Raw genomic sequence first — 11,638 nt, 5'->3', positions numbered from 1 at the left:
TCTATAATTTATAATTAATTAAAAAAACACCAATACAGATTAATCAATTAATTATACAGTACAATATTTATTTAATTACAATTATCATTAATTACTACGAATACTTTAGTTTGTAAAGGCCGCTAGATTAAAATTTAATTATCATAGATGATGATGATTTTTTTCGGCGTTTTATTATTTTATTTTTATAACATCCAAAATGACTTAATTGCACAAAAATATACGAATTTTGACATTTACGATGAAGTGATAATTTATGATATTTAGTACCGTAGTCGCAAAATATTTTTTTACACAAGTGTAATTTAATATTACTAATTTTTATGTGTTACAATAATCTTTATTAAGTTGCCACCATGGTCATATTTTTAAATTGCATGTTATTTAATTATTAAAAATTTATTATTTAAAAAGAGAGTTAAAATTAATTAAAATTTATTATATCGAAAAATGGAATAATTAAAATTGAAAAAAAAAAATTTGTTTACATAGAAATAGCATCCACCCATTTTGTACGAATTTCCTTTTACAATATATTAAAAAATTCTCTCTTAATTATTTTGGACATTACAAGTATCAAATTTTAAATCATAAATATAAAATGCTTAAAATTAAATGCCTTATTTATTTAAATTGTATCGCCGCATTTTTTAATTTAATTTATGGCATTTTCTTTTTATGGTGTTGTTGAGGTCAAAAATGTCGGATCGACTGCCGCAACTTTGGCAGTTAAAAATGCGTGCATGCAAAATAATAAATTTTGCAATTGTGGACATTCTAATTCCTGTAAAAATTTATTATTTTTATATTTTTATATTTTTATTATAAATTATTCGAACTGAGAAAAAAAAACAGTGAGCGTAATTTTATTTATAGTAAAAACAGTGAGTAGAGTGTGAGATTAATTAAATAATAAGGTCAAGAATATGATAAGTAAAATAATAATAAAATATGGATTTACCTTTGTTTCAATAGCAATACTGTCCAACTCTTGAAAATGTAATTTAAGCCTACTTTTACCATCATCACTAGAGCCGCGTAATTGTGAAAATTTAAATTTCCATATTATTTCACCGCTACACTCGTAAGATAATGAAAATCCTTGTGTCCAATCTAATGTTAAGCCTGCACTTCTGCCATTATATGTCACTAAAAACGTCTTGGACTGAAAGTATAATTAGTTTATTAATTTAAAGCTAATATTTATACAAATACTAAAAAATTGCTTTTAAAAATAATTTTTAATATAATTTATTTTTATTATAATTTTAATCATTTTTAATATAAAGAAAAATAAATAATCTAAAGGCTTTGCTACACAAAAAATTGATATTTAAAAAAAAATTAAGAGAAATTTATATTTTTTTTATAAATTTTATGTAAAAATTATTTTTTTAATTGATAAAAATAAATTTTTTTTTTTGTGCCCTACTTAAAACGCTAATATTTGACGTATTTTTACAATAAAAAGGATTCATTAATAATAAAATTATTTTATTATCGTTTAATTAATCTTAAATGATTAAAATTTTGAAAGAAATAAATATTTTAATTTAAAAAAAAAAAATTAAAAATAAATTTTGCAAAAATCTACGTGAAAGTATCTTTAGAAATCTTAATAATTTTTTAAGCCAATGAAAATTTTATTCTCAGTTCACAAATTGATTTTCTCTGTACAGTTACTAAATTAGTAAGCTTTCATTTAAAATTGAATTTTTTTTTTTAACCCAACATCAATATTACACCTTTCACTATATTTCTATTATTACCTCCCTAATGTAATTCCAATCAATGAATTTTAATTTACTCGCGAACCAGAAACTGTATTTAAAAATATCCAAGCCATCAGTATTAACGATATCTTTTCACCCTTATAAAAAAAAATATTTAAAACGACTCGAAATGACTCAAATTAAAAAAAATTAAAAAACATTCAACTTGACAAATATATAAATATACATTTTGCATGGACTGAATCGTTTTAAATATTTTTTTTTTAATAAGGGCAACGAGAACTTAATATTTTTCAGCTCATGAATATTTTAGCTGACCTGGTGATAATCTTAGCAGAAACTCATTCATTATCCCTCAAATATGAATCAATTTCTATTTATGCTGGAAACTTAATCCGACTCATAGCAGTCGTTGCAAAAAAAGTCGTTTTCAATTAAAAAAGATATTAATCTGCGGAAGATATTATCAAATATGTTCGATCAATATGAACGACTAATTAAGGCCTGTTGTAAGTTAACTGCAATTAAAATTGATATTATTTGAGTTGTACGATAATTACCTGTCAATAAACGATAAAAAGAGAGATAATAAACTAAATCGTTAAATACAAAAAAAAAAATCTTATATTTAATTTTATGCTTTTAATGTATTTGTTATGATTATATTTCAAACTTAAAAAACATTTTTTAATATTTAAAATTTACTTTATTGAATTATTTTTTTATAAATTTAATAATAAATAAATAAAATAAATTGTTTTTTTATTAGTAATTTAAAAATCACAATTTTTTGGCATTATTTTTTGCCCCTTTGATGAGGCTGTTTAATTAATAATAAAAGTAAAAGAACAATTTAAAAAAAATATTGGGATCGTTCCAAGCCCGGGATCGATCCCGGATCTTCTAAATTACGCGTCAAGAGCTCTAGTACTTAAACTGTTTTTTTTGTTCAGTTTATTAATTTCAATAAAATAAAACCAAATTAAAGGATTGATATTAAAAATTTATTATTAAAAAAGTTTAAAATAAAAAAATTGTAATTACTTTCAGATGCGTAACAGCTGAGCAGACAGCAGTGTGCCACGCAGCTTCAACCCTTAATAATTCTTGTCTGGTTTCAACGCTCAAGTATCTCGGCGCTTTTCCAGGACTTTGCGCCAGAAAGCAGTGCTGTCTTTCATCGACATTTTCCGACTCTCGCATTACTCGGAACATTGTTTGGTAAACTTTGAACGTCAGCGCGCACCGAGACCAATCTCCAATATTGCACTGTAATTCATTTCAGATAAAATTAAATTTTAATTAGCTTTCACTCGTCAAAAATAAAAAATATAATTTTTTTTCAAAAATTTAATGGAAATAAATAATAAATTATTTACCGGTGGTGTCTCGAATAAAAGAAGATCTGGACCCTTGAGTGCCAAAAATCTTGGCCTGTAACTCTGCCAAGGTTGATTGCTGTTACTCACGGCTTCATTCACCCATCCCATGTACTCAATTCGTTCACCAACCCCGAAGTTACGATTGTAAAGTTTCATCTATGAAAAAAAATAATTAATTTTATTTCCGCTACTGGGTAATAGTTTCCTTTACATTTTGTTGTTGGGGATGAAATTATCGAGCGCCGGCGATTAATTTAGTAATTAATCGCTTAGTATAATTCAATTAACTTAACGGTAATCTAAAATTTCTCGAATTAAATCCGAGAGGTACAAGCGTGTTTTAACTTTTCACTCGATTACTTTATTTTCTTTTTTTTTCCCGAATAAATTTAAATTTCGTTTGTGTCAGATAGTTTTCGAGGTAATTAGCTTAAGTAGCGTCGCAAAAGCATGTAAATTTAATTTTTCAGAAAAGTAAATGGAAAAAAAGTACTGTTAATAAATAGAGGGAAAAATTGAACAGAAAATTATCTTATCAAAAAGGGAAGAAAAAATTTTATACATTAAAAATTTATCAAGTTATAGTTTACAATTTCAAAATAATAATTAATAGTGTCAAATTTTTTATATAAAAAATTTTTCAAATAAACGTTGTTCAAAATTTAATTTAACTTTTTTTTTTAAGACAATAAGAAAGTGGCAATTTCAAAATTGAGATTTTACAATTAACAAAAAATTGAATTATTTATTATGAACCTTAATTTAAGAATTACGGCAAAAATATTGGTCGTAAAAAAAATCAAAAGAGAAATTTCTTGTAGAAAATTAAATTTTCAATAGCTTTTTTCCAAGACTAATATTTTCGGCCTGATGATCAATTGGTAATTTAATTTTTATTTTATTATCTAACAACAATAAAAAATAACGATAATAGTATTAATATAATCATCACCTGCAAGTGCGTCAAGCCAGTGATATTGTCGGTTATAAATTTCAACCATTGACTCAATATCGCACTATCGTCACAGTGTATTATTCCAGTCCGAGCCCCATTCAATCCACGTACTTCAAATGCATTGCGACGTAACTTATCCGTACCAAATATGTAACGTGTCACGTAAGCCATCATCAGTGGTACTAGAAAGTAATTACCATAAGAAGATCAAGTGTTGTCTGAGTTATAAATAATTACACTAATTTTGTTTCAAATTTTTAATATTACTTTTTGGAATTATATTTTAATCTGTTAAGAAATATATTAAGATATTTTTTTGAAGACATAACGATGGTTTTCTAACGCAACTTCGTATCTCAAAAATGAAGATTTTAATAGAGATGAAGTAAAAAATAGTTTATAAAAAATTAATATTCATCTAAAAGCAATATTTATCAATTGTATTTTCTAAAAATATTATCGTATTTATTATTAATCTGGTTAATATTTTTTTCAGTAACGCGTTTATAATTAATATGAAATATTAATTTAATTAATAAATTAATAAATATTAATTTAATTAATAAATTAATAAATATTAATTTAATATTAATTTTACAATTGAACCTTTTCATCTTCAAAAATCGAGATACGTGGTTGTGTTAGAAAATTTTTCGATAAATTACCAGTAAGAACATCGATCCATTTTTTGAAATTCGTCGAGCAAGCTGATGTATTAGAGCCGTGTCTACTGTGACCACTTATAGGACTAAGAGATCGTTTGTTAGGTAAATCCCATTCTTCGTCAACTTCACCGTTAGTTGCGTTGTCTAATTTTTCTTCTTTTTCTGTTCAAGTACAAAAAAATTAAATAACCCACACTTAAAATTATCAAGTTTAATTTTATAAATTTATTATATTAATACGACTGTTTTAGTCTCTACATCCTGAATTTTTATTATCATTGAAATAAAAGAATTTAATTTAAAAAAATCATTTCTTGAACCTTCTTAGTGAAAATTAAAAACATGAAAATTACCATTTCTCTGTAGAAAAGGTTTTGCTGCGCGGTAATGCTTCACAGTAAGCACAACAATATCCCCAGCATTGCGTAAAATATTCACAGCGTCGTCGTGGTTGCATGCCGTTATATACTCTCCATTTACTAAAAAAGTAATAAAAAACAACAATAACAATAACAGTTATCATAAAAATCATCTACAAATAATGTATTTTATTTTTTAGCTTTGACTTTTTGCCAAAAAATACTTGCCTAGAATTAAATTAATGTGCAAAATTTTAATTATGTATTTTGATTTTTTATTCTCAAATTGCTGCAGGATTATTAATTGTTTTTTTTTTTTTCTAGAATGAAGGTTGCAAAAAAGACTCGAAATTTGTATTAAAGATCTATTCGATCAATAAATTGAAGAACTCCAAAATTATTAATGAAAAAAAATTAAAATCTGTTTTTAATAGCTAATTATTGGCCGTTTTTTGTATATATTTTATGTGTTTAAAATTTATCTTAAAAATGTATCAAAAATCAATAAAAATAACCAAATTAAAAAAAAAAATTTATTAAATTGAATATTTTTCATTTTATCGGAAATATCCCTTAGCAAAGCCTTATTATACCCTTCAGTACTTTAGTTTGTAAATATATAATAATAAATGTAACTTTCTTACTTGAGTGATCAAAAGGACTAATCCTCAACCGACAACATATGTATATAGAGTGACAGTACATAGATAAATGGAACATGTTTTACTACGATACCTTGTCCCCGTAACACAGTACAAACAGGCTAGAGCAAGTGCCCTGGCACGTCGCACTGATGAGACCAAATGTACACAAGGTCGAAACTTAAACTTACTTCTATCATCTTTTAGCAAATAACTATTAAACTATTAAATAACTAATTACTCGTAAATTAAATAGCGATGAAAGTTAAAAGTTGTTTAATTTTACACAATTTAGCGCAATTTTTTATTACTATGTAATATATTATTAGTAAATAAAAAAATTTTAATATTATTAGATTTTGTTCAAATTTTTTTTTTATAAAGCTAATAAATAAATAACTAAACTGAAAAATTAAATTTTTTTTGAAAATTATAGACATTTTTGTATCAAAAAATTGATTGAAAATTTTATTTTTTAGCTTTTTTTAATTGGAAAAAAATTATTTAAAATAAACAAGTTAGAAATTTTCATCCAAAATTTTTTTCCTATCTAGAAAATTTTTTTCTAGCTTAAATAAAATTTTTTCTAGCTAAAAAATAAAATTATTTAAAATTTTAAACAAATTAATTTTTTATTGAAACATTGTTTATTTTTTTTTTAAATAAATTTTTTTTCTCAGTATAATTTAAAATGATTTAAGTAGACATTTTGCAACTCCGAACTATAAAATGAATTGTAATTACTAATTAAAAATTAATTGACTAAAACAACCGAGAATTGAAATTTAAAACAATTAAAACTTGTTGCTGAAAGTGACATAAATATTTAAACAAAATAAAATATGCCGTCCGTCTGAGATGAAGTAAATGTCAAGTTGTAATAAAATAGAAATTCAATACAAATATATGGATATAGAAAGAGTTATAAAAGCATGGTAAGTAACATGGAGTACAATTGAATATTATGTATTCATGGAATACAATATCGACTACTCTATATTTAAAAGTATAATAAATTTTAAAAAGTCAATTGACACGTATTCCATGTTTATTTATTTATTTATTTATTTATTTATTTATTTATTTATTTATTTATTTACTGGCTCTCGGTTAGTACCTTTGATAATAGCGTCGCCGACGTACAACTGGCCACACTGTTCAGCGGCTTGATTTTTGTATATTCTTGATATCAGTACCGGTAATTTGTGCTCAGCACCGCCTTTTATGCTCAACCCCAAACCACCAACTTTTTGCCGAGTTATCTGGATCATGCGTTCTTTAGAGTCCAGCGGCGGTTTGTTGTGATTCACTGCCTGCTGATTACATTTATTTATCAACTGTTTAGATATATATTTAGTTTAGTTTATTTTATTAATCTACTCGATTTATTTTTGGCTTCCCAGGTGGAAAAATATTATAATGTCATTATAATGATTTGCGCATTATAATATCGCGTGCCTAATGCCAAAAGGGCGTATTACAGCAGTTAGATAGGGTTTTATGCCAAAAGGGCGTATAAAAAAATTTTTTTTTTTGCTATTCTTTCTAGAATTGCTCGAAATGTAAAGATCTGCAGAAAAAAAATTTTTGCCATACTAACGCCAAAAGGGCGTATAAAAAAAAATCAGGATTTTTCAAAATTTCGAAAAATAGTCTTCAAAATTGTTCGGAGAAAATTTGTATAAAAAAAATTTTTTAAACGTCAACATTTTCAATGGTAGTAACTTCAAATTTTCATCATCTTGGACAGACCAATGATTAAAAAAGCATATGAATGAAAAATTTTTTCGTGTACTAAAATGTTCATATTTTTTATAAATTTCTTTTTTTTCAGACGAAAATGTAAAAGATGCGCGTATAGAAGGTGCAGGAATTGTACCCCAATAAACTTTCCGTATTTTGATATTAGTTTTTTCTAGTATTTTTTAACTTCGAATTATTATAATAATTTCTTGCCCGCAATAGCTGCAATAAAAGATATATTTTTGTTTAATTGTATACTTTAAGCGCAAGCGTAGATATGCTCTACTCGCCTAAAAATTCAAACCACCGATTCCGTTGCGTAAAATTGGTGTTAAAATCCATAATATGTATGCATAGAATGAAAAATAACTTAACGGGAAGTTAAAAATTATACGCCCTTTTGGTTTTAGATCACTAAATTTTCAGTGTACTAAAGCCGAAAGGGCGTATAACTTGAGACAAACGCCCTTTTGGCTTTGGAAATTTTTCTTTCATTTTTAGGCTTAGAACATGTTTACGAAAGGATTGGCACAAAAAAAAAAATTATACGCCCTTTTGGCATTAGGCACGCAATATCATTATAATGACGTTATAATGTCGTGTCAAAAATATTTCTTTTTCTAAAATTTCCTATAAAAAATCTAAAAAATACCAGATACTCTGCTTTAAGATAATTAATTAGGTTTGAGCTGGAAACAATCATAGCGAGAGAGATTAATTGATAACTTTAAAATAAAATTTTCTGAAGGATCAGGAACTCAGCACTAAGACGTTTTTTCCATAAGCTTTACTTAAACGATTAAATCAAAAGAGGTTTACTCAAATTTCACTAAAAAATTGTACAACGATTCGGGAACACTGCGCCAAAATATTTTTTCTTCACATTGAAACGCTGAAATTTGAGCTAAATTAATTTATTAATCAATAATTATTATATCGTCTTGAATTTTTATAACCGTTTATTGAAAAACAAGAAAAAGAACACAAGAATTTAAAGATTTGTTAAAAATAATTTTTTATCTGAAACTTATTATTAGTCTCTATACTCTAGCAATTTATTTCGAAGACTTTGCTTTATGGTTTGATCGTCTACCTTCTTCCAGGCTCGTTCTTTCCCAAAGGTGGCTGTGTATTCTAAAAATTAAATAATTTATTCCGTACAAATAAATATTATATTTTATGAACGAAATCTGGTATTGAGGTCTCAATCTTTCATAAAATTTTATTTTGAAGTTACCATAATAGTAGACCTTTCTCGTTTTGACTGTTTCCAGCTCAAACCTAATTATCTTAACGCAGAGTTTTTGGTATTTTTGACATTTTTGATGGGAAGTTTCGGAAAAATAAATATTTTTGATACGCATTATAATGACATTATAATATTTTTTCACCTGGGTTAGTTAAATCGATTGACTACAAGTGAATGGAAATGTGCCGAGTTATGACTGTAAATATTACAAGGATCGATTGCTAGTAAACGGAAGTTCATTTTTAATAAGGTTTTTTACGGAAATTCATTTTTGTCATTCAATAGTCGGGAGATTATTTCCAGATTTGTTAATTAAGTATTACTCGAAGTAAATTTAAGTGATTTTTCTGGTCGTACACAGAAAAAAAGGTTGACTTGAGCCAAGAAAATATTTTTCTTCCCAATTATTTTCTTGAGCGAAAAAAAATTTTTTTTTTGACACGAAAAATTTCACTTATTCCAACAAAATTAATTCTCTTGCTTTAAGAAATACGTATCTTGATCCAAGAAAATTTATTTAAGTCAAGAAAATCTTTTTTTTCTGAGAAAATTCAGCCTCGAGCTCCAAAAAATTTAGTTCTTGATAGATGTAAATTTTCTTGTCTTGAGAAAATTTCTCTCTTGCTCCAAAAAATTAAATATAAAGATAGACGTAAATTTTCATTAATATTTTTATTGGTTAAAATGTCAAATGGGAAGATCAAATAATATTTCATCATTTTTTTTCATTCAATATGTATAATTGGACGCTAAAATAATATAAAATGGGTATCAAATATTCAAGAGAAAAATTTTCTCAAGGTGAGAAAATTTTTTTCTCAGCTGAAGTAAGTGGTGCTGCTTCTCTAAAGTATTTAGAAATCTTGATCAAATATAAAAATTAATTGTATCAAATATTTATGATAATTTGAATTAAGAAAAAATGACTTCCACCAAGAATAGAATTTCAAGAAAAATTTTTCTTTCTCTGTACGTTTCACGAATATGTTTTAAGAATATAATTCATTTGAAAATTTACCATGTAAATGTATCGAATTCAATAAAAATTTAGTGATACTATTATTAATTATTTCCGATAGAAAAATTAAACTATCGAGTTTTTTTCTATCGTACAAATATTTTAACCAAACATCGCAGTAAAACTGATAGTATTTAGCCCATTACCCTTGACGTTATTTAGTAATTAATGCGCTTGATTTATTATCGCTTCAAAGAGATTCTAATTCAATTCATCACAGCCTTCTGCGATAAATTTCCATGCGCTCTTTTACATACCAAAAAAAAAAAGAAAATAATGAATTCAGAATACTTTTTCTTGCAGTTCATAACTAAAAAAATTGATAAGAATTAATGGAATAGAATATATTAATTACCTCTAAATCTTCTCTCTGAAGTTTTAAAACTTCCATAGACAAGTAAAGTCGCATAGATATTGGCTTACTTTTGCCATCACTAACAGCTACTATTCCCGTCCTCACCTAAAAAACAATGCGATTCATTAATTATTCTTTTAGTCTTGATGACAACTACAGACCTTTAGGTCTTTCTTTAGGAAAGTAATGTTCATAATAATCTGTAAATTATTAATTAAATTCTCACGTTTTATCGATTTTGAATAGAATAGTATTTAGGTAATAAGAACAATTTAATCAATTCGATCGTTAATTTAAGCGATAATAATAATAATAATAAATTAAAAACAAATTTTTTTTAGGTTTATATTAATTTTATTTTAATTTAAAAAAATAAAAAATTTTATTACAAATACAAAAATTTTAATAAAAAATAATAATTATTAAATAATAACAATAATAATGATAAATTTTTTTTCAGGTTTATATTAATTTTATTTTAATTTAAAAAAATACAAAATTTTATTAAAAATACAAAAATTTTAATAAAAAATAAAAATGATTAAATAATAATAATAATAATAATTTTTTTTTAGGTTTATATTAATTTTATTTTAATTTAAAAAAATAAAAAATTTGATTAAAAATACAAAAATTTTAATAAAAAATAAAAATTAAATAATAATAATAATAAATTTTTTTTAAGTTTATATTAATTTTATTTTAATTTGAAAAAATAAAAAATTTTAATAAAAAATAAAAATGATTAAATAATAATAATAATAATAATAATGATAAAATTTAAAAAAATAACCTTAAGTTTCTGATCAATCTTCTCCTCAATCGGAGTACTCATTTTGGTGATATTTATTTTCATTATATGTATTATACCAGAACTAACATAAAATTATCGGTTGCATATTTAAGGGCGATAAAAGCACGTTGATTTAATGACATTTTGAGGGTAACTAGACTCGCACACTCCGTCATGTTCTATCGTCTGACGGTGTTTGACTAAATATAAAATCCAACTCAGGTACTTCACGGACAGGAGCTCCAGGGTCTCTTATATCGATTCTTATAATGCCAAGATTTTTAGCTCGTTTTAAAAGTGCGCGGTGTAATTAAGCCGAGGAGCACATCCGGGGTGGTAGGCTTCTGACATAACAACTTTACCAGTCAAAGAGACACTTTTTTTTATCCATGCTTTAACCAGATTTTTTTTAATGCCGATACTTGAGAACTTTTTATATTACTTGACACCGCTAACGAGACTTACGAGTGCATATGTACCGCTACACTGATCCCTTTTTTTACCAACTTTTTTTATTCATCCCCATGAGTTGTGGACCGGCGCACTCGGTAAAATACTCCCTCATATATGTGTTATAAGTCTACACAATTATATTTACGTGCACGCATATCAAATACTCAGCAAATTCTGCGCAAATATTGTAACTCGACAGATTCGCGCGGTTATTTAAAATTACTAGACATTTTACAATTTTTTATTTTTTAATCAATAAAAAATATTTTTTTTAAATTGCACTTAGAATTTT

At 25.3% G+C, this 11,638-nt stretch overlaps 1 protein-coding gene across 2 annotated transcripts; it reads right to left on the bottom strand.

Annotated features, from left to right (window-relative positions):
• Positions 1-301: 301 nt before the first annotated feature.
• On the bottom strand, positions 302-11,410 carry LOC123262083 (gamma-1-syntrophin). 2 transcript variants are annotated; one of them, XM_044724101.1, is made up of 10 exons: positions 10,894-11,410; positions 10,101-10,205; positions 6,853-7,048; positions 5,089-5,214; positions 4,736-4,897; positions 4,068-4,252; positions 3,113-3,271; positions 2,778-3,002; positions 962-1,165; positions 302-784 (listed from the first exon to the last, which is right to left on the bottom strand). In XM_044724101.1, the coding sequence occupies exons 1-10, from the start codon at positions 10,954-10,956 to the stop codon at positions 677-679; spliced, it is 1,533 nt and encodes a 510-aa protein (XP_044580036.1). In that variant the 5' UTR covers positions 10,957-11,410; the 3' UTR covers positions 302-676. The 2 variants fall into 2 exon arrangements, with proteins under 2 accessions (XP_044580036.1, XP_044580035.1); XM_044724100.1 differs by having other exon boundaries at positions 6,853-7,051; positions 10,894-11,409.
• Between the last annotated feature and the right edge of the window lie 228 nt (positions 11,411-11,638).

The sequence above is a fragment of the Cotesia glomerata genome, linkage group LG3 (genome assembly GCF_020080835.1).
Source record: "Cotesia glomerata isolate CgM1 linkage group LG3, MPM_Cglom_v2.3, whole genome shotgun sequence".
NCBI lineage: Eukaryota > Metazoa > Arthropoda > Insecta > Hymenoptera > Braconidae > Cotesia > Cotesia glomerata.
Note: the sequence above shows the minus strand (reverse complement) of the source record. Positions and strands in the feature narration are given on the sequence as shown.